Source organism: Parastagonospora nodorum (assembly GCF_000146915.1).
Source record: "Parastagonospora nodorum SN15 chromosome Unknown scaffold_14, whole genome shotgun sequence".
Classification (NCBI taxonomy): Eukaryota; Fungi; Ascomycota; class Dothideomycetes; order Pleosporales; family Phaeosphaeriaceae; genus Parastagonospora; species Parastagonospora nodorum.
The window spans coordinates 290,620-312,798 of record NW_001884562.1 but is presented as its reverse complement, the minus strand read 5'-3'; the positions used below and the strand labels follow the sequence as shown (position 1 = coordinate 312,798).

The window sequence follows — 22,179 nt, the reverse complement described above, 5'->3', positions numbered from 1 at the left end:
GGGAACGCCGTCTTCTCGCTGATGCGGATGAAAGTGGAACAGGGCTTGACCAGCGCTGATTGGAGTGGCGCTAATAATCAAAGAGCTCTTCGAAAGGATCTGTGTCGAAATCGTTGGCTGGCAATGCTCTACTCACGACGAAGTGGAAGGATAGGGAGACTAGTCATAGGCGCGATCACGTGTAAACCCCGTGCCGGCCACACCGCAAGCATCGCTATCTATAATCAATCCTCCAGTCCTGGTCGCGCAAGTTCGCGCTCTAGCTCAGTCGACCTCAACTCTTGACGTTCTTGCCCGTCACGATTCCCCTCCGCCCACTACCCGGACACCTTGCAAATTGCAAACTTTCAACCCTAGGTAAGAACAAATTCCCCTGCATTCAAACGAGACAGTTGAAGATACACGATGGAGCAGAAGAAGTCGGTGCCAGGCTCGCTGCAAGCGTTCCTCAAGGACGGCGTTGAGGCAGCGGAGTGCAGCATCTGCACTGAACCTTTCAACAACCAACATGTCGTCGTCCAGATCAAAGAGTGCGGCCATCATTTCGGGAGGAACTGTCTGGAGAAGTGGTTGAAGCAGAAGGATACCAAGGGTACATGCCCGACATGCCGCGGCGTGCTATTCAAGAAGAAGCGCAGGAATCCCCGCAGTCAAGCAACGACTGCACCCGTCACACAGCCGTCTCTACCTCCACAGGCACCACGTGCTATAACCTTCAACCAATACTACAGCAACCCGGAAAATGTGCAGCAGTCCAGCCGGGATGGGTTTCTGAGCAAGGCCTGGAGCTTCAGAGCCCTGTTTGGGCCCACCCATATGGTTCTTCAGGCTTACAATGCGGACAACGATCCCTCGAGGGCCAGAAACAGTGCGGAGCGGCTTATGCTGACGCCATACATCGAATTGCTACGCCGGGCCTTGAATAGCAACAACGCTGCGCCACTACACTGTCCCGTGGTCGGCCTAGCAAGGACTCTCTCCCAGCTATTCGAGTTCTGTACAACCACAACCAACTTCGTGCCCACAGAAGGCATGTGGAGGGCCATCATGCTGTATCAGACTGAACTGGATGATCTGACCCCGATCTTCACTTGGCCGACCCTGTGCGAAGCAGCGTGGACTTTGCACGACCCAGAGGACCTGCTCCGGAGAGGCGGTCAACAGTGGCAAACCCTATACCTATTTCTCTGGCTCATACCAGTGTACCGGGCCCAGCGACTCAGCAGTTCTACCGCATTCACTATTGACGAACTCCGCGACATGCTCAAAGCTCTCAACATCGGCTATCCCATCGCCCCTAGCGATGCTGTTGACACACAGACTCGAGTGTTCCTCTCAGCTGCTGTTCATGTCCTGACAGTGAGCGAAACAAGCACAAGATACAATCAAACCGAACGCAATCGAAGGCTGCAGGGCTGCAACACCAGCGTGACTCAGTTGAAGATAGACGTGGAGGGAATTTGGCGGCAAGGTCTGGCGAAAGGTGGTGCGGATGTGGCGGCTGGATATCCGGAACATTGGTGGACTGGAGTTTGAGGAATCACCTCGAAATGGAGGAGATTAGGTTCCGACATGGTCGTGGACTTACGTTCAGATGTATTCACGCATGATATGGGGAATTTCAAGTGCTCTTATGTAAGCTAAGTTGCGTTTCGAGTTTCAAGCACCCAGGAAACGTCCCACTCCGCTCGAAGATGTGCAGATGCATAAACACTCAGACCGTATAGCCTCAGATGTACATATTATACAATGCATTGCAGGAACTGACTTTTAGGTAGCTATCTGTTGCGGTCTCAGTCAGGCCGATGGACGCCTCATTCAACTACCAAGGAAAGAATCAAAAGAGTCAGAATGTGTGGCCTCTCTAGAGACCTTGCAGTTTGATGGAAGCCGACCAAAAAAGCTCCCTGTCCATCGGTAGAAGTCGAAAGCCCTCATGCGCAGAAAGGAAAAATCAAAGATAAGCAAGAGCAAAACTCCTCAGGTGCTTTTGGTGCAGTGGGCTGTCTTCCTGGGTTCACAGGCTCCCGCCGCCGCCGGGACTGGGGTAAGGAAATGGGCGAGGTGCAGGGATAGATGTGTCTTGTTTGATGGAAGAAATGCTCAGCTTCTTCGGCCTCGCTCTCTTTGGGGTAGAGGGTGACGAAGATTCACCCTTGGGCTTGGTCGATTGCGGCTCCCATATCCCTTCCCAGCTGTAGTCGTGGCAATGAATGCCATCTGCGCCCAATGTGAAGTCATGTAAGATGCTTTTGCTTGCGTACCGGCCGTCGTTACACAGCGGGCACAGCTGTTTGTCCCAAGGAATAACTTAGATGGTCTTGCGATGTTTGGCCGACCGACTCAGGCATGACCAGGCTGGACCGTACTTCTCTACCGCTGCCTTGCCGAACATGAACAGCTCCTCGGAACCCCGATGTGGGATCTGAGCCATGAAGTCTAGCAATGTCCTGGACCTTGTATGGTTGGGAGTATCAAATCCATCCACCTCGGTCCCATCCTCATCGACGAAAGTTTTGAACTTAGGCTTCTTGCCCAAGATCTTCTGCACGGGGACCGGTGCGACCCGATCAATAACGTAGTAAGGGTTGCATGGTGCGGATGCAAGAGCTGTAGCGATCGTGGCCCATTGCATGTTTCCGTCCGATTAGTGAAACGGGAGGCTTGACTTCGTGTTGTAATTGACGATCTCCACGTCCTTCTCATCTTTTGGGGGCTTCGTTCAGGCTGAGGAGCGCAAAGGGATGATGAGCTCCAGTGCGCTGCTAGGTGTCACTGGCGTGGGCACGGGCTTGGTGGTCGCGACCAAAGAGATACCATCGGAGGTCAGCATAATTCGCGTTCGCTCTGCACATGCGTGAAGGAATCTAATAGCCTTTAGGTGTGCACTGATAAGCTTATAAGGAATCCTAAATATATTCAGTGCTGTAAGGAATTTTATCTAGTTTTATAAAAGTGTCTGAAGATACCCAGGCTATCTCTTTATTCAAACCGCCAAAGCGACAACCCACGAGCCTGAGAAGCCTATCTATGTCGATCAGCGTACCCAAAAGGTCTTCAAAACCATCTTCTACACTCGAAATACTGAGGAGGTCAGGTGATCTGCACAAAGTAGTGAAGTGGGCCGAATTCAAGCGTACGATGATGCGCATGGGTTTCGCTGTGGAGGGCTTCAGGGCTCTACATGGCAGTCCACTCCAAGCTACAACATTGACGCTGAACGTAACATTCAGTTCCATGAGCCGTACCCCGACAGTGATATGCCATACGTCATGGCCAAGGGCTTTGGACGCCGGCTGTGTCGAGTCTATGGCTGGACTGTCAATTCATTCAAGCTTGGTTGAACTAAGGCGTGAGTCAAGAGAAAAGAAAAGTTTGAGATTAGGACCACTAGGCCCTAGAAAATTTCCTGTCCGCCCTTACTAAACGACAAGACTAAAGAGGTAGCCTGGATATATTTGAATACTTTTGCAAAAGTAAGCAAGATGTCTTATAGTACTAACAATATTCAGGCTTCTCTATAAACTTCTGAGTATGCTTTTAAAACCCATTGGATTACTTCGCGCATGTGCATAGGCGAACACGAATTCTGCCGCTGCCTGGTGACATCGCGCTCTCATTGCTTCCTCGCCCACAACGCCACCCACCCAAGCACCCTATACCCTAGTATAATCCCCAGCATAATCCCCACATATTTCTCCATCCCCTCATCTTCGAACCCATACTGCGCCAGCACCGCCTTTCCCTCAATCAAACACTGCTCCTCCAACCGACTCTTATACATACACCGACACCCCTCCCCACAGCTATAGTCCCTACTCCCAAACTCACCCACCATCATCCCGCGAAACACATACGCCTGATAATCAATATAATGAAACACATACCGCCAAAACACATTTAAGCTCTGAGGCTGCACGAGAAACCCGCCCACGCACATCCACACCCCGTTTGCGAATGCCGTGCTCGCGAGCGCGACGACGAAGATAGGGACGAGCGAGGATATCAGCACAACAAGCGATTCGGCGGCGAGCAGGTCGAGGAAGAGCCACAGCACCCACGTCCCAAAACCCTTCGCACTCGGATTAAATCCGCTCAGCCAATACCCCACGAGACTGAATACCACCGCACACGCCAGCAAAAACGGCACCCCGACCAGGAAGTTCGACAGAATGAAGGCCGTAGGGCCGTAGAGGCCGTTTGCCCGCTCTTTGCGAAATAATGCGAGGTCCTCGAGGTAGGCAGGTATGTAGGCGACAGCCATGAAGGACATGAACGCTCCGCCGAAGAATATCGCGGCGGTGAAGGCCGGGATGTTGGCTTGTGTTGGGGGGAGTCGCAACCAGACTGTGCCCATGAGCAGGGCGAGACAGAGGTACATCCCAAGGCGGAGGGCGTAGGCGATGACGTCGCGGTGAGATTTTATTAGGGAACGGTGTATTAGGGTGAGGGGGGTTAGGAGGGGAGAGGCGGTTTCCCGGGTGCTGGGTAGGAGTGGTATTGATGAAGTTTGGGGCGTTTGCTGGACAGCTAGTGGTGATGCGAGCCACGCGTTTTGTAGATGCGAGAGGTGTTGAGAGGACGAGGAGAAATCGGTGTTGACGAGGGAGATCAGGAATTCTGCTGGGTTGGTGTAGAGTGGCATCTCATAGCCCAACCCTCCAAAATACCCCCTAACACCCTCCACCGGGCCATTATACGCAACCTTGCCTTTCGAAAGCAGCATAAGCTTATCGAACATCTCAAACGTCGTCGTGGACGGCTGGTGGATAGACGCAATGATCAGCACCTTGTATTTCCTCGCAACTTTCCTCAAAACCCCCACTACCTCCCTACTTGCCGCCGAATCCAAGCCACTCGTCGGCTCATCCAAGAACAAAATCCTCGGCCCGCCAACAAGTTGACTCGCTACACTGACCCTCCTCTTCTGCCCGCCAGACACGCCCTTACGAAGCGGCGTGCCAATTAGCGTCTCAGCCTGGTCTTGCAGCCCGAAAGCGCGCAACAGGCTCTCGATACGAGCTTTGCGGTCATTAGAGGGGGGGAGGGCGAGTTTTGCAGCAAAGTAGAGAGTTTCGCGGACTGTGAGGGAGCCGAGGAGGGCGTCTTCTTGCTCGACGTAGGAGCTGAGTGCGCGGAAGGTGTGGAGGGAGGTGGGCGTGCCGTTGATGTATAGGTCTTGGTGGACGGTTGATTTTGGAACGGAGCGGCGGGCTAGGACATTCAGAAGGGTAGTTTTGCCGGAGCCACTGACGCACATATTAGTATGAGACTTGGAGCAGGTAGTTTGAGACTGTTTTGTTTACCTAGGTCCCATAATCGCCAGCACCTCCCCGGCTTGCACGCATCCGTTAACACTCGACAAAATCTCCAACGATTCCTTGGTCGCGCGATCTTTCACGGTGACAGTGACATTTGCCCAACTGAAACTCTGCACGGAATCGTTGGTGAGGTGAGTGTAGTCTGGGCCTTTCTCGATGTCGGACATGGTGGCGGGGCGTAGAGGATGAAAGATCCAGGATAAACAAAATCGAAATAATCCCTCGATCCAAATACGAGGAAATACGAATGGACAACGATACGAGACGATGAGAAATCTTCGATTGTAACACAAGGCAGTGTAAGTATATTATACCTTCCTAACATTCTCCCAACATCTCACCAACACTCCTCGCCGACCTCAGCGAGCGGCGCAGCAGCACAGTAATCCTACGCTTACACCTCGCCCCCGGCCCCCACGAATCGTGCCGTGGTCAGCCTTAACCTCACGATAGTGGCAGCACGATCCTGGCCAATCAAAGCAGGCTATGTCGAAGGAGGCCTTGTGATAAAAAATGAAAACGCTGGGATAGGCGGACTTGGCGAGCTGTCAGGTCTCCGGACTATAGATGGTGTGTAGGGCGATCATTTACTCACGATAGCAAATGTTTGCCCCTCATGCATTTGCTCTGATACCTGTCCCTCGAGTAGTTTATCGAACCATATTTCTTTTCTTTTCCCCTTTTCCTTCTTGACATGCATCTCGGATTTCAGCGCAGTGCAGTGCTAGTGAAAGCAGCTTTCACCAACTCCCACATGACCTCCCAACTAATAGCGCGAGTGCAGTCAATTCCCTCATCGAGTCTCTATTGTTTTGCGGCTGGGGTCATTCGATGCGCTATCAATCCCGTCGTCGGCGACGTCGCACAAACCACGGCCGTGCGTCGGCGACGTTCCGCCCCAGTGCCGCCAGACATGTAACAGGGGTGAGTATGATTGGCCGGCTACAATTCGTCGTAAATGTGACGAGTTCATCACCATGCCGCGCAGAAATGAACGCACGCCTTGAAAAAAATCGATCAGGATGCAGAATAGAATTGCTCGCTAAAACGATGTTGATGTAGAATACCTACCTCCCCACACTTAATACATAAACTCACTAATCTCCAAAAGCTGCGCGTCCAACTGCCTTTTCGCACTCACGCTACTCTCCCTATTATCTCCAGTCAATCTTTCCTCATACGTCATCTCCAGCAACTTCTTCACGCTGGACTCATTCAGCATGCCGCCAGGCACGCCGAAGTCTTTACCATGCTGCTTCGCCCGCGCGACGATGGCGTCGGGGCCAGCGGTGAAGAGGTCGAAAAAGAGCGCTGCGTTGGGCAGTTCGGCGCCTTCTTCAACGTTCTTGAGGTTTTGCTGCAGCACGAGGATATTGAGTTGCATGTGTGCGCAGCCGTTTGTGTTCATGCGCGCGATGCGGCTTGTGCAGAGGGAGAGGAGGTAGGTGTCCATTAGGTTGGCGAGGCCGTGTGTCATGCGGGTGTATGTTGCTTGGGGGGAGTAGCGAGATACTTCTGTGTCGAAATTGACTAGGGTTGAGTTCAAGGCGAGGATGATGGGGGATGGGTCGTTGAGTGGCGTGTCGATGAAGAGGTTGGGTTGTAGAGAGGTGGATAGCGCATGGAGGATGGTGCTGCGAATGGTCAAGTGGAGGGTGCGTAGTATGCGGGTGCTGAGGGATTGGTAGGACGAGACGACCTGATCGAATTCGCTGCACCATATTAGCACATGATATCAAGTGTCTCGTTCAAATGACATACCTCACGGTCTCGCGGTTGAGTGGGAGATAGACGTGTGTACCTTCTGCTCGTGGTTCGGATGAAGTGAGCAGGGTCCATCGTTGCGTATGCCTGTCTTTGGACGATTCGCCACCACCAGAGTTTGTGGCTCTATCACTGATGTGCCGTAATTGTGCTGCCTTCGTAGCCAGCCATTTCATACTGGTGTACAGCAGGCATAGGTTGATAACGCTTTTCTTGTCTTGAAGCATATCTGCCTGATCCAGTGGCTCTTCACTGACAACCTGCAGAAGAAGGCTGATCTCGTTCTCGACAAGCTGATTGAAGTTCTCGCTGTCGGAAGGATCTGATTGGAGGATTTGCGATACCAATCTTTCCATCTCTTCAGACTCTGACCATGCAGCTGGTGCTTTCAGACGTCTACCAGATGTAGCAGGCTGCGAGCGCGTGACAAGTGCTTTGTACCAACCGTTACACTTTTGAGAGTACGTTTGCATTTGAGCTATGATTAGTTGAGAGAATGCTTGATCGTGGGGCAGGTTATCGAGCATTTTGCAGAAGGCTGAGATCAGACTGAAGAATTGTGCAGTACCCTAGATTGTCAGAACGAGATGATTCACTCTGGGGACTCACATACCTTGAATATTGGCTTCTTTGCGTGCTGTTCCCAGTGCGGGTCTTCACTGAACGAATCGAGCTCGATGAAAGTCTGCGATGACATCTCGGCGAGCGTCTCATCAAGTTGCGGTTGAAACACATTGACTAGGAAGTCATCGAGAAACGACGTTAATGTGCTCATCACGATGTCTGAATTTGGCGGCACCACCTCCTTCAACCTGTTCAAGAAGTCGAGTGAGGGTGGCAGCAGTATTCCCATGTTGAAAACACTAGGCTCAACCAGTAGCTTGTGCCCAGTTGCGCTACCATCAAGATTGGTGCTGGTCTCAGCCACCCTGTTCTCAGACTTCTTGGAATCAGATACAAGACCAGGCACCGATGATTTCAGGATGAATTCGAGGTCCTCCCGCTCTTGCGCGATGTCAGGCGACTTCGTGTTCATGTCAGAGAGCTTGAACATGCGTTTCGTCTTGTCACGAGGAGCTCGCGAAAAGACGCTTCCGGCAGATGTCTGACCTTGTCCGGTGCGGTACAAAGCATCACCATCAGTCGCTAAATAATCATGCAACAACGACCGAATCTAGTGATGTTAGCAGGAATCTGGGTTGCAATCGGTCTACTCACCTCGCTTTGGTAGAGCTTCCACAGCTCTTTGAACCCCCGTGTTAATGCGGCGCTTGAAGAATCCCGCAGCCCCTCTCTGCGAACAATACCAGCTACTACGTCGTGCACGGCTCGGTGACTTTCAGCTATGGCCTCAAATCGAGCGTATAGAGTCCATAACAGGTCGTTGAGAAGCATGGACCGGACTTCGTCGCTTTCGATACCAGTCTTGGCCTTGCCACCTTTCTTCGAGGCATGAGCTCGTAGTATGCTGGGGTGTCTTTGGGCGACTTCATTGTTCGACTTGTCGACAACTTTGAACAGTTCCACAGGCAGTCGTTGCTCAATGGTATTGACCGCCACCTCAAGACGGTTCATCTTATTCAATGACTCGACGATGAGCCGGATGTATTGAAACGTATCTGTCTCGGGATTGTGTGTAGAATCATCTGTCATCTGGTTGAATTAGCAGGGCGAAAAGTGCAGAATGCTGGCTGAGCTTACTGGCTCGGAGAGGTCGAGACCATCGAGGAAGTAATACAACAGCCTTCCTCGAGCGTCCGTCTGAGTGCGCTCAGATATGCCGCCTTTCATTTGGTTTTGTGCATATTCTTTCCATCGATCCTCGCAGTATGGCGATTTGAGGTACAGATGGCTGTGAAGTTCTTCAATGAGAATGTCTGTCAGGGAGACTTCTTGATTGCTAAGATATGTGCGCAGATCGTTGAGAGCCCCGATTTTCTCCATTTCCGTCTTTCTGATCATCAAGAGAGCCTTTTGGAGTATGTCTACCGCAGTCAGAAAACGCTTCTCTGATATGCGTGCCTCGAGCTGCTCAGGCACAAGCTGGAGCTCCTCAATAGCATTGAGCATTTGCAGCATTCCATCGTAGTTTTGGGACGCAGTCGCGAATTCTTTGAGTTCAGGCTTGGCTGTTGATAATTGCGTCTTGGCGGAAGTTAATGAGGTCTTCAGAGTCCGGACACGTTGCTGTGAGCTTTGCAGGCTGGACTGAATCTGATGGAAAGTACCAATAGAACTGTTGAAGCCCTGATGGTGCTCTATATGTTGTCAGATGCAGTCATGCCACCATCACATGCCCAACCTACCGTTCACAATGGCTTTTAAAGCCTGTTGCAGCTCCCTGTGCGTCGTTTTGAACTGGCCATACTGGCTGGCCAGACCAAGCGAGCTCGAGTCCATGAGCTTCAGGGCGACTTCGATAGGAACGCACTGGTCCTGGGTCATAAAGTCCCAGTTCTGGCGAATGTACTGCAGCACGTCTTCGATGCGCTGGCTGCCTGAGCCGTAGTTGTTGGCTCCTCTGCTGCCTGTCTGCCGCTCGCCGCTCCGCCTGTTCGCTCGTGAGCGCTCCAGACTCGTGGGTCGCGTGACCTCGGGCCCGTCCTCTTCCTGTTGCTGGAGACCGCCATAGCCACCTGGCCTGCGATCGCGTCCTCCGCTCTGCGGCCTGGCGTATTCATCTTCCCTTCTAGTGAAACCTCCATAGCCTCCGGGCCGTCGTTCTCGCTGGCTTTCACCACTTGGACGCCGTCCGTAGTCGTCTTGGGGTGCACCCATGCCTCCGTAACCGGGAGGGCGACGTTGGCGGTCATTGCTGGGTCGTCGTCGGTCGTCGTCAGGCGGCGCACCCATGCCACCGTAGCCGCCTGGCCGCTGCCTGCGCTCACCACTCGGCCGCCCACCACCATCATCGCCGTAGCCTCCGTTGCCGTAGCCATTGGTGTATCCCCCGTTGGAGCCCGGCTGCGAGTAGTCCCGGTTCCGCGACATGGTGCTCTCAGCAATTGCGGGGTGTTGTACGTCTTTCTCGGCAAGGCGCTACTGTCATGGCGTGGAAAGCAGGGTATTGCGCGTCATCTGGTGTGGTGTGTAGGGAGTGATGTGCCTGCGGGGAGCTCGGGGGTGTCTCTGGTTACGTTGTAGGAGCAGGGATCAACTGTCGCGGAGTCGTAAAGTGCGCCAAGCCAGGAGCGCTGAAATGAAATCAGCTTGGTGAAGACACTGCAGTCTTCGCAACGCCAGTCGCCGTGTTCGTGTTCGAAAACCCAGCCAACAATCTCCTTCAATTGCGGTGGTGTTGCAGACATCCCTACGCACAGCAGCGCATTCACGCTGCCAAGCCTCACCTCCGCGCTCCGCAAGATCTTCCGAAAGCGCGTTCCTCGAGCTCCCTCGCGACACTCGCGACCCTCGCGACCCTTTGTCCACCCATCACCGCAGGCCTCGAGCAGCCTCGCGCCTTTACCCTCCCGCCGCCATCCTACTATGCTGCCCTGAGCCGACTGCGACACCAACCCTCCACCAACCAAACACTCCTTCCCCAACTGGTCGCGTCCCCCAGCTGCATCATGTCGGCCGTCTACGCCAACGGCGCGAATGGCGTAAATGGCGCAGGCAAAATGTTCCCGCCGCCGCGATACTCGGACGTGCCCAATGCCATCACCATCTCGGTCGCCGATGAAGAAGGTGGCCAGCTCGATGTCGAAGTTCCGCTCGACGAGGACATTCAGGACGATCCAACGGAGCTATGCGCCATCCTCGAAAATGAGAAGAGCTTGACGTCAACATGGGTGCAGGTCGCCGTGGCCTATGCGAAACAGAAGAAGGTCGACGTCGCCATTGACGTGCTCAAGCAGGCCATTGGCGTGTTTGGGCGTGCGCGCGCAGAGGAGCGGCTCAGCATCCTCAACGGGCTCTGCTGGCTGTATCTGCTCAAGTGTCGCGAGGCGCCGCGCGTGAAGTCAGGTATGATATTGCGGCATCCATCTGTGGCCACGACTAACTGCGTCAGACGACCCCAACATCAAAACCAAGGACGCGTACATCCAGGAAGCCACCGGTGTTCTCAACGAAGCCTCCCGCATCAGCCCGTCGCATCCCCCACTGTTTCTTGCTCGCGGCGTCCTCTACCTCCTGCGAGCCTCTCTGCAGTCTCCGGCTACCACCGCTGGACCAAACGCCGTCAGCGTGGAGCGCGCCGAGACCCTGAAGCAGGCGGCCAAGTGCTTTGACGATGCACTGAGGGCGTCGGGCGGTAGGAATCTCATGGCGAAGATGGGCAGAGCGCGTGTCAGCTACTCCCTGGGCAAGTGGGCTGAGGCTCTGAAGGGTTACCAGAGTGTCCTAGAGAGCTCGCCCGATCTCATCGACCCAGACCCTCGCATTGGCATTGGCAGCTGCTTCTGGCATCTTGGCTTCAAGGACGATGCTGCCGGTGCATGGCAGCGATCGCTGGACCTCAACCCAAAGTCCAAGATCGCCCTCATCCTGCTCGCCCAGTACAACCTTCACCTTTCGTCGCAACACCCCCCACAGCATCCAGACTTTGCCAAGTTCTACAAGAAGACCGTCGACTACATCATGTCTGCTTTGCGGCTGGACAAGAACTACCCCTTGACTTGCGCTAGCGTGGGCGGTTACTTTGTAATGAGGAAGGACTGGCAGAAGGCGCAGACGGTCGCGAGGCGTGCTATTGACCTCACAGACGTGAACGCCATTGCAAGTGACGGATGGTACCATCTGGCACGCAAGGCTCACGCCGAGGGTGATCTGGCAGAGGCCTCAACCTGCTACGGCAGATCCGACCAGGCGCGCGGCGGAGAGGAGCGAGGCTACATTCCGGCCAAGTTCGGATCCGCGCAGATGAATGTTCTACAGCTCAACTACAGCGGTGCAAAGTTTCGTCTCGAGAAGATCATCCAACAGTCGCCCAATATCGAAGCGCAGACTCTCCTTGGCACGCTCTGGGCAGAAGATGTATTCGCAGCGCAAAACAGCGGTTCCACCGAGGACAAATCAGCCGAACTGCAGAAGGCTATCAAGCACCTCGACGATGTTCAGAAGGCATGGCGAGACCCCAAGAAGAAGGCTACCCCGGACCAGTCTGTGCTTTTGAACTTGGCCCGACTTTACGAAACAGAAAAGCCCGAGAAGAGTCTAAAGTGTCTTGAGGAGGTCGAGAAAATGGAGCTTGAAGCAATTCCCGAGGAAGACTATCCAGAGCTGGAAGATGAGCACGAGATTAAAGCTGCGTTGCGCGAATTGCTACCGCCGCAGTTACTAAACAACATGGCTTGCTTCCATTTCCAGGCTGAGCGTTACACACGCGCAAGAGAGCTTTTTGAAGCTGCGCTTAATGCCTGTGTCAAGGCGGAAGCTCGCGACGAGTCAATCGACACTGATGCTTTGGTTACTTCTATCAGCTTCAACCTGGGTCGATGCTATGAGGCCGAGAACAACCTGGACCAAGCTAAGAACGTTTACGAGAATCTTCTCAAGCGACATGCAGACTACATCGATGCCCGCCTTCGATTGGCATATATTGCCATTATTCAAAGTCCCAACGAGCTCGGTCTGAAAGCAATTAAAGACCTATTCAGAGAGAACGAGGACAACGTCGAGGTACGAGCTCTCTACGGCTGGTTCCTCCATAAGACCAAGCGGAAGATGCAGAACATTGCGGCAGACGAAGAACAGCGCCTCTACAAGCACACTCTGCAAAAATTCGACAAGCACGACCAGTACTCCCTCACTGGTTTGGGAAACCTCCATTTGGCCATGGCAAGAGAAATGCCACGAAGCTCCGAGCAGGAGAAGATGAAGCGCCAGAAAAGCTACGAAACGGCTGTTGCGTTCTTCGACAAGGTGCTCCAGCTGGACAAAACCAATGCATACGCTGCCCAAGGCATTGCTATCGCCATGGTGGAGGACAAGAAGGATTCCGGGACTGCGCTACAAATCTTCAACAAAGTCAGGGAGACTATCAAGGACTACAGCGTATACATGAACCTTGGCCACACGTATTGCGAGATGAAACAATTTGCTCGCGCCATCGAGAACGTAAGTCACTCCACTCAATTAGCACCACGTGCAACCTAACAGAACTAGTATGAGGCAGCTCTGATCAGAGGTCGTCCAAACGATACCAAGATTCTTGCTTGTTTAGGTCGCACCTGGTTCCAACGTGGAAAACACGACCGTAGTAACATAGATTCGTACCGCACAGCACTCGACTACTCTCAGCAGGCTCTCAAGATATCTCCTTCGGAGCCGAACTTTCAGTTCAATGTCGCCTTCATGCACTTCCAGATTGCGCAGGCAATCATCAACGTTCCGGAATCCCAACGCACCTTGCAGCAAGTCGATGATGCCATGGCCGGTCTAGCAGAAGCCATCGATACTCTGGACCAGATCGCAAAAGCTGAAGTAACACCATTTCCACGAACAGACATCACATCCCGTGCCAACATGGGACGTAACACAATGGTCAAGCAATTGGAGCGTGCACGCGAAAAGCAAGTGGTGTACGAAGAGGAGAACAAGGGCAAGCTTGAGCAGGCAAGGAAGCTGCGTGAAGAAGAGATCCGCCGTCGTGACGAGGCCAAGCAACAGGCAGAGCAAGCGACACAAGATCGGAGACGCAAGATCATCGAAGAGCAGGAGCGTATTGCGGCACGTGATCGTGAGCTCATGGAGAAACGAGCTGAAGAGGAGCGGAGACGCATGGAGGAAGACGAAGATAAGGAGCTGCGAAAGGCAGAACGCAAAGCCCGTGGCCCTAAGCAGCCCAAGCGCAAGAAGAAGGATGCCGACTCGGACACTGAGGGTGTTGCATCTGACTCTGATGCTGCCGAGCCACGATCCCGTCGACGACGGACCACAGCTTCTGGTACAGAGGGCCTGTCTGACGAGGAGCGCCCACGGGAGAAGAAGAAGAGGAAGCTTGCGAGGAAGAGCGAGCCATCAGGCAAATACAAGTCTGCAGAATTCGTGGACGACGACAGTGATGGTGATGCGGAAGCTGCAGCTGGTACCGACGCGCAACTCGCAAGTGATGACGAAGGCGCAGCAGCGGCACCCCGCGCTCGCAAGGGTCGCGTCGTTGACGACGAGGACGAAGACGACGAGGATGGCATTGCCGCGCCAAAGGCAAACGGTGATTCGGCCATGGATGAGGACGAGGACGAGTAGATGGGTCGAGTCGGAGCCGTCTCACAGTTTGGCATTTATTCTTCCATATCACATGCATCAGCGCTGCGGCGTCTTGGAGTAGTAAAACTTGCATTACAAAGAAATGGGTAGGGCTTGCGACATCTTCTGCTCTAGTTGCAACTAGTAGAGCTATTTATGTAGGATATAGATTCGTTGAAACTCCTTGTTGAACCGATGCGGTGAGATGATGGGTGAATATGCTTGGACCTAGATCCGAGTTATCTCCGGCCCATCTCCGGTCCAAGCTCCTAGCTCAGGCGTCACGATGCGAGCACCAGCATGCGACTTCCCGTGTACACGCACATAACCAATACCACAAAGGCCTATAGGCGCGGGAGAAGCTGCGGATAGCTTTCTGGGCCATGCACACGGATTCACGGTAGCGATCGGCTCACTTCGAAGCCCAGCATGGCATACGACATGGGGAGCGGGTATGCTCCGCCCAGCACGAGCAACATGCAGGATCAAGACGCGTCGCTGCCAATGTTCAATATAGAACGCGTGTCGCTCCAGTTTAACATATCGTCCGATTTTGTGGCAGCGGCGGTTGCGAACAACGTCCTGATACTTGCGCTTTCGACTGGGCGCATCTTGCGCATAGACCTGGACAGCCCAGCCGACATAGACGGTTCGTGGGAATGGAAATGCCTTGGGACAAGTGGTTGTAATACTGACTGCCACAAGACATCGATCTGCCGAAAAAACCGTCCGAAGTCGGCGTCATCAAGCGTCTCTTCCTCGACCCCTCGGCGTCGCATCTTATCATAACCACTACCCTCGCCGAGAACTATTACCTCCACACACAGTCGCGCACACCGAAAGCGCTATCACGGCTGAAGGGCGTCGTCATCGAGAGTGTATCATGGAATCCGTCACAGCCGACTGCATCGACACGGGAAATACTGGTGGGAGCTTCGGATGGGAATGTGTATGAGGTGTACATTGAACCCTCGTCTGAGTTCTACCGGAGAGAAGAGAGATATTTGAAGAATGTCTATCACACGAATGACGGGCCTATCGTAGGCCTGTGGACAGATGCTGTGCCTGGGCGAGCAGACCTGCGGCGGATTATCATTGCAACACCATCAACATTCCTTCACTTTGCTGGCAAGCTCGGGCGAGCGGGGCATGAAGGAAGCGGATCAATCTTCTCAAAACTCTTCGAGAGTGAATCTGCGACTGTACATGAGATCGCGAATGCTGCGCCTACTGCGACATCTTTGTTAGCCGTCTCTCCAGAGCTCCAGGATACGCACAGCTACGACCAATCGAACAGCGAGCGGATCTTCGGATGGCTGACCTCGCAGGGTGTCCTCCATGGTAAACTGTTCCTGTCCACAGACACGTCTGAGCTTGGCGGAAGTGTCCTCGGGGACTCAAAGATGCTGCCTAGATCGCAGATCCCGCCTTCACAGACCGCTAGTGGCCGGACACGAAAGACGCAGGAGCCCGTCAGCTCAATGATCTTGAGCCAATGGCATATCCTGCAACTGGTGGAAGGCAGAATTGTAGCCGTCAATCGCCTCGATGACACGGTTGTCCTGGACCAAGTTGTGCTCGAGCCTGGCCAGAGTGCCATCGGGCTTGTAGCCGACATCAAGAAGAACACCTACTGGCTTTTCACGACCAGAGAGATCTTCGAAGTTGTAGTTACCGACGAGACAAGAGACTTGTGGAAGATTATGTTGAAGACCCAGCAGTTTGACGCAGCATCGCAGTTTGCGAAGACTTCAGCCCAGAAGGATGCCGTCGCGACTGCGTCTGGCGATTACCTTGTCGGAAAGGGGCAGTACATGGAGGCTGCCGCTGTCTACGGACGAAGCACGAAGCCTTTTGAGCAGGTTGCTCTCGCGTTCATCGACAAAGGCGAGCAGGACGCACTGCGCAAGTACCTCCTCACTAAGCTCTCAACGTTGAAGAAATCTTCCATCATGCAGAGGACGATGGTTGCAACGTGGCTTGTCGAGCTGTATATGGCGAAACTCAACACTCTCGACGATACTATCACTACCAGAGCAGAGCTGTCAGAGAGCATGAACACGGCCGAGACCCATGATCAGCTGTCCGTAATCCGGAAGGAGTACCAGGACTTTGCAAGCAAGTACAAGACCGACCTAGATCGCAAGACGGTGTACGAAATCATCAGTAGCCACGGCCGAGAGGAGGAGCTGCTCTACTTCGCCACCGTCGTCAACGACTACAACTATGTGCTGTCGTACTGGGTGCAGCGAGAGCGGTGGACAGAATCACTGGACGTGCTGAAGAAACAGACGGACCCAGAAATCTTCTACAAGTACAGCAGCGTGCTTATGGCCCATGTGCCAGTCGAGCTTGTCGATGTCATGATGCGCCACACCACCTTCAATGCGCAGAAGCTCATCCCAGCGTTTCTCAACTACAACAACTCGACCAAGGCCTCACTGAGCCAGAACCAAGCAGTGCGATACCTGCTGTTCGAGATTAATCAACACAATTCGACAGACGCAGCAGTTCACAACACACTAATCTCCATCTACGCGTCACATCCCACGACGGACGAGTCGGCACTGCTCGCCTACCTTGAGGGTCAATCTCAAGCGCATGAGCAGAACTACGATGCAGACTTTGCTCTCCGCCTCTGTATCCAGCACAAGCGCGTGCAATCATGCGTGCACATCTACAGCTCGATGCAGCAATACGTGCAAGCCGTGGACCTCGCACTCAAGTACGACGAGATCGAACTTGCCTCCTCTGTTGCCGATCGGTCCAACACTTCGCCCGCCCTACGCAAGAAGCTCTGGCTCGCTATCGCGAAGAAAGTCATCTCGCAATCCTCTGGTATCAAGACGGCCATCGAGTTCCTTCGCCGCGTGGACCTTCTCCGCATCGAAGACCTCATCCCCTTCTTCCCTGACTTTGTCGTCATCGACGACTTCAAAGAAGAAATCTGCTCTGCCCTCGAAGATTACAGCCGCCGCATCGATGCGCTCAAAGAAGAGATGGATGATAGCGAGCATACGGCTAAACACATCAAGTCAGACATCAAGGCGCTGGAACAGCGTTATGCCATCGTTGAGCCAGGGGAGAAGTGTTACACGTGTGGCCTACCACTACTGGCGAGACAATTCTTTGTCTTCCCATGCCAGCATGCGTTCCACAGTGACTGTCTCGCGAAAAAGGTGGTGGATCTAGCGGGTATCGCGAGGGGTAAGAGAATTGCGGAGTTGCAGGGCGAAGTGAGGAGGGGAATGGGAGGGAAGAGGGAGAGGGCGATTGCCGAGTTGGATGCGCTCGTTGGGTCCAGTTGGTAAGTGTTTCCTTTGCATTGTTACTGTGACAACGCTAATGTGAGGCAGTGTTCTGTGCAGCGAATTGGCTGTCAAAATGATTGATTCGCCGTTTATCACGAGTTCGGATGATAAGGGGGAATGGGCGCTGTAGCTTTAGTCCTTTGCTGAGTAAAGTGGGGAGTGTTCACTCACGACCAGATAGATCCTAATACATAGCATCACTTGCCGGCGGTAAGCATATGGCAATGTGCATTTACGGTCGGATTCGATGTTATCCGACCATGTATCATGTAACAAATACCGATTGCTGTATCTGCCGACCTTGGCCAACTGCCGGTCCAGGAATCTATGGCGGTTTAATCTAACCACTCTCTTCACTTGCATATCACCTACACATGTCGTCACCTGCGTAACACATCTGGAATCTTTATTCAGCAGGTCCACACGAATAGGGTGTCCTCATGCATTGCATTAATAAAACGATAGGATACAATGAGGTCGGGTCAAGCTTTGCGGAGATTAATCTGAGCCGGCGTGCAGCAGATCAAGTAAATCCTAATCGGAGTCTTCGCTCCTTGGCTACATCACATCCGGGGCATACAGTTGTCTAATATGACAGCGATAAGACATACGACATGCAACATGAGCGGGGCGAGGGAACTCATAAGGGCCAGGAAGAAGCACTATTGCATCCTTTCCCTCCACCAGCTCCCTCTCCTCCATCAACATGAGGTCCCTCACCGCCTTCACACTCATCGCCTCCGTGCAAGCCGGCCTGCGCTTCCCCTGCTCAACATTAACCTTCCAACGCCTCGATCCTGCCGCGCAACCCGGCTCCTTCCCCTCTGCGCATGTGCACCACATCGTCGGCGGCAATGCCTTCAACGCCACCATGAACGGAGACGTCGGCGCCCGCGCTACATGCACGACATGCCAAATGGCCGACGACTTCTCCAACTACTGGACCGCGACGCTGTACTTTAAACACCCTACCAACGGCTCGTACCACCGCGTACAACCGATCCCTGTCCAGCCATTGCTGGGCGGAAGTAATGGAGCCCAGGGGGGACTAACGGTGTATTATACGCAGTTTGATCTGAACAAGGACAATCTGGGACAGCAGAAAGTGAAGGCTTTTCCACCAGTGAGTAGCAGCAAGCCTAGTATGATTGGGAAGATGATTAATGTGGCATCAGGGCTTTAGAATGACCGTTGGTACTCCAAGTGCGACGTCGAAATACCACGCCGGCTTGAGTTATCAGTGCATGTCTGGCGGCAACCGCGGGACGATTACGAATACCATGCCGACGAAACCATGCAGTGGCGGGATATTTACTACGCACCATTTCCCACCGTTCGTGTCCCTTCCCATGTAATCACTCCACTTTTCTAACGCTCCACAGCTGCTGGGACGGCAAGAACCTCGACTCGCCCGACCACGCCTCGCACATGTTCAACACAGTAACCTCGGAGGGCTTCACCAACGCGCCCGCTTGCCCGTCCACACACCCCGTGCGCGTCCCGCAAGTAACCTTTGAAACTGTCTGGGACACGAGTAAATTCAATAGTTTGTGGCCAAGCGGTGGGGCGAATCCGTTTGTGTGGAGCTTTGAGGGGAGTCCGACGGGGTACGGGACGCATGCGGATTACATGTTTGGCTGGAAGGGAGATGCCCTGCAGAAGGCGATGGATAAGAGCGAGTGCTTCTATGATGGGTGTGGGAGTATCAAGAAGCAGCAGATGAATGTGGCGAGTCAGTGTACGGTTAAGGATTTTGTGGGGGAGCAGACGGATGGGTGGTTGGAGAAGCTGCCGGGGATGGAGATGTGAGGGAGGATTGCGGATGGGGGGAGCTGCGCTGAGAGTCGGTTGAGCTGACGTTATGTGTACTGTCTTTCTTCGTTGCAACAAGTATTCGATAGACGAAGTCGTACACTTGCGAAGTATTGCTGCTTTCGATCTTGTGATAGTGCGTCTACAGGGCCTATGTTTTGTTTTGCAGTGAAAGACTTGACTTCCTTTTCTTCGATTCCGTCTCAATGTGACATAGCAGGTTAACAATTTCTTCGTTCTCGTTGTTTAGAATTCTGCCCTTTCACATGACCTAGGCTCCGCATACTTATATAGCCGATGCCCCGGGGACTAGGTCCTTACACCAATTTATGCATGTATATTATATACCCATGGCCTTCAGTGACATGCCCTGTACGGAATACGAACGGCCCTCCCAAGTAGCGGCAAAATTCGTGCCCGTTCTGCACCAACGCGATATAACCTAAAAGTCTTTAGAGGTATGCCCATTACAAGCTTAGGAGAGCCTAAATGTATACGTAGCTCTAAGATGCTGCATCTTGTCTTCCTAGAAATCTTTGAAGATATACAGGCTACCTCTTCACCTCTTTCTATCAGGAAAAGGCGGGCAGAAATGTTGCCGCCACCTGGTGGCCCAGGCACATAACCAAAGATCTTTCACTTCTAGGTAGTCATGCTGCTTGATATTCGATAGCGTGCCAACTTGTCGTCATCTATACCACTCCCCAATAAGTGGCTCCCTCACTTCCTCTCTCGAGAAGCCGCAATGCCTAATACCATTCCTGCATCTGCCCATTTCGCCCCACTGGACAGCCGCAACAGCAGCGTCGCCATCATCTTCACCAAGCGGCTGGCACGCCGCAGATATCGCCGCACTGCAACTCCCAACAACCGGCATTCCCGTCTTAAACCGCGCACATCCCGCAGCAATAATCGCGACCAAAAGCACGCCGCCAAACACCACCCCAACAACCATCGGAAACAATGAATACCCAATTGAAACCCTCGTCGCCGGATGATCTAACTGCAACTTCCACCCCACCGGATCATCCGTATCGTAACTGTACGTCTGCACACTAACCAGAAAGAAAGACTGCGAGACGATCCAGTGCAGAAAGCCCGAGACGAACATAAACGGAATCGCGAGTCGGTAGGGCAATTGCAGAAAATACGTCGATCGCTGCTTTCCCTGCGGGGCATCAGAGACGCGCAGACCCTTGCGGTGCAGCATGTATGACTCCCACTCTCGCGCCATGGCGAGCAGTGTGAGCAGGCCGTTGTAGGAGAAGTACACCCACGAGAGGATGAGTTGGGGAGAGTTTGCAATTATGGCGTTGGCGATGAGGTCTTTTGTGGGGCCGTAGATCATGGTACGGACGTCGGGTGCGCTCCAGCCTATGGACTTCATTATTGTGAGGGGCGATACGCTTGCGTTCGGATTTGCGGACTTGAAGCCTTTGTTGAGGAGGAAGATGGCGGCGATGAGCATGAGCATGTACCTGACGGTTGTTAGTTAGCTTGGGTCTTCCTGTTGAGACAGGCGGGCTCACAAGAAGCATGTCAGCACCCATCTGGTCTTGCTTGCGGAGATGTGGCGTCGCCGGTGCGTTCCGGTGAATTCTTTATGTCGTGTGTCCCATTGCCATGACATGTTGTTTGCCCGTCTGTAAGTACATTCGTTGTATTAGTAGAGATTCGTCGGCCAACTATCGCGTTCGGTTCTTACCTGAGGTCATCCGATGATGCTAGACACATGTTCTTGGTGATCGCTTCGGATCGATCAAGGAACGATGCGACGGTATCTCCAATGTTCATGATCAGCGAGTGGTCCATCTTCTTCTTGCCTCCGAACAGCATAGTGACCATGCAAATCGCCTTGATGGCGTTGAGGAAAACCACAACGAATGCCAATGGTAGACTGAGCTGAAGCCTGCACTTCTCCAGTAGAACTTCAGCCAGACAATACGACACATCAATGTCTGCAATTCTCCAAGTTTCCGGATGCTGCCACATCTCTCTTGTTGCTGCTGAGGTGTTGTAGCGGTCGCAGCTGTGTTCTTTGCAGACCCAATTCTGTCTGGTCCAAGGTCCACCGACACCTGAGCTGAAATCGTCCTCCAGTGTTGAGTTTTCCGTGACCAACAAGACACTGCCCTTCACCTGGTATTGGACAGCATAAGTCGCGAGGCAGTCGTAGTTTTCTAACTTTGTAAGCTGCCCATCGGCATGTAGCTTTCTCAACCTGTTCAATTCCGGAAGCCAGGTCAATGCGCCTGTCTGAAGTGAGCGTAGATCAGGGTTGAGGCTGGCATATTCCCATTGTATCAAACTGCTCGGTGATGTGCCTGAACGATAGAGCTCAGCAGAGGGGCTGAGCTTGAGAATCGAGTCTTTGATCAATATGGGGTGATACGAATTCGCTCCAGTGGAAGAGAAGACCACGGAATTGTAACCAGAGAATGTTAGTCATGCAGCCGGGGCATCGTGGACAACCACTTACAAGAGATGCAACGGTATCGTTGATAGGCCCAAGATAAGCCAACGTACTTGACGGCTTCGCGTTACCGATTTGATGTTCCGCGGGCTGAGAACGCCAATGTCAAGCCACGACTGTCGCTCGTGCGCGGAATCCAGTTCTCGACGTGTGGGTGCCGACAAGCATTGCATGCAGTATGAACTGGCGCTCAATAGAGTCATACTCATGGCGTTGATGAAAATATGAAGCACAGTACTGAGCTTGCTGACTTTGGCGCACTGGCCTTCGTGCAGAATTGGCTGGCCATCTCGTCCCCAACCTAGAC

The 22,179-nt window shown here is 53.2% G+C and overlaps 8 protein-coding genes across 8 annotated transcripts; 4 read left to right on the top strand and 4 right to left on the bottom strand.

Annotated features, from left to right (window-relative positions):
- Nucleotides 1-405: 405 nt before the first annotated feature.
- On the top strand, nucleotides 406-1,536 carry SNOG_09119 (hypothetical protein; the record flags this gene model as incomplete). The annotated part of the gene is made up of 2 exons (XM_001799370.1): nucleotides 406-1,359; nucleotides 1,414-1,536. The coding sequence occupies 2 exons, from the start codon at nucleotides 406-408 to the stop codon at nucleotides 1,534-1,536; spliced, it is 1,077 nt and encodes a 358-aa protein (XP_001799422.1).
- A 775-nt stretch (nucleotides 1,537-2,311) lies between these two features.
- SNOG_09118 (hypothetical protein) lies at nucleotides 2,312-2,635 on the bottom strand (the record flags this gene model as incomplete). The annotated part of the gene is made up of 1 exon (XM_001799369.1): nucleotides 2,312-2,635. The coding sequence occupies one exon, from the start codon at nucleotides 2,633-2,635 to the stop codon at nucleotides 2,312-2,314; it is 324 nt and encodes a 107-aa protein (XP_001799421.1).
- A 981-nt stretch (nucleotides 2,636-3,616) lies between these two features.
- On the bottom strand, nucleotides 3,617-5,488 carry SNOG_09117 (hypothetical protein; the record flags this gene model as incomplete). Its single annotated transcript, XM_001799368.1, has 3 exons — nucleotides 3,617-4,414; nucleotides 4,553-5,249; nucleotides 5,307-5,488. The coding sequence occupies 3 exons, from the start codon at nucleotides 5,486-5,488 to the stop codon at nucleotides 3,617-3,619; spliced, it is 1,677 nt and encodes a 558-aa protein (XP_001799420.1).
- Nucleotides 5,489-6,402: 914 nt separating this feature from the next.
- On the bottom strand, nucleotides 6,403-10,393 carry SNOG_09116 (hypothetical protein; the record flags this gene model as incomplete). The annotated part of the gene is made up of 7 exons (XM_001799367.1): nucleotides 6,403-7,033; nucleotides 7,083-7,537; nucleotides 7,699-8,259; nucleotides 8,304-8,738; nucleotides 8,787-9,214; nucleotides 9,392-10,124; nucleotides 10,223-10,393. The coding sequence occupies 7 exons, from the start codon at nucleotides 10,391-10,393 to the stop codon at nucleotides 6,403-6,405; spliced, it is 3,414 nt and encodes a 1,137-aa protein (XP_001799419.1).
- A 261-nt stretch (nucleotides 10,394-10,654) lies between these two features.
- SNOG_09115 (hypothetical protein) lies at nucleotides 10,655-14,276 on the top strand (the record flags this gene model as incomplete). Its single annotated transcript, XM_001799366.1, has 3 exons — nucleotides 10,655-11,051; nucleotides 11,098-13,149; nucleotides 13,297-14,276. 3 exons carry the CDS (start codon nucleotides 10,655-10,657, stop codon nucleotides 14,274-14,276), a joined length of 3,429 nt encoding a protein of 1,142 aa, XP_001799418.1.
- Nucleotides 14,277-14,705: 429 nt separating this feature from the next.
- On the top strand, nucleotides 14,706-17,717 carry SNOG_09114 (hypothetical protein; the record flags this gene model as incomplete). Its single annotated transcript, XM_001799365.1, has 3 exons — nucleotides 14,706-14,925; nucleotides 15,012-17,583; nucleotides 17,633-17,717. The coding sequence occupies 3 exons, from the start codon at nucleotides 14,706-14,708 to the stop codon at nucleotides 17,715-17,717; spliced, it is 2,877 nt and encodes a 958-aa protein (XP_001799417.1).
- A 576-nt stretch (nucleotides 17,718-18,293) lies between these two features.
- SNOG_09113 (hypothetical protein) lies at nucleotides 18,294-19,396 on the top strand (the record flags this gene model as incomplete). The annotated part of the gene is made up of 3 exons (XM_001799364.1): nucleotides 18,294-18,710; nucleotides 18,763-18,920; nucleotides 18,970-19,396. The coding sequence occupies 3 exons, from the start codon at nucleotides 18,294-18,296 to the stop codon at nucleotides 19,394-19,396; spliced, it is 1,002 nt and encodes a 333-aa protein (XP_001799416.1).
- Nucleotides 19,397-20,424: 1,028 nt separating this feature from the next.
- SNOG_09112 (hypothetical protein) lies at nucleotides 20,425-21,391 on the bottom strand (the record flags this gene model as incomplete). The annotated part of the gene is made up of 3 exons (XM_001799363.1): nucleotides 20,425-20,439; nucleotides 20,460-20,871; nucleotides 21,105-21,391. The coding sequence occupies 3 exons, from the start codon at nucleotides 21,389-21,391 to the stop codon at nucleotides 20,425-20,427; spliced, it is 714 nt and encodes a 237-aa protein (XP_001799415.1).
- Between the last annotated feature and the right edge of the window lie 788 nt (nucleotides 21,392-22,179).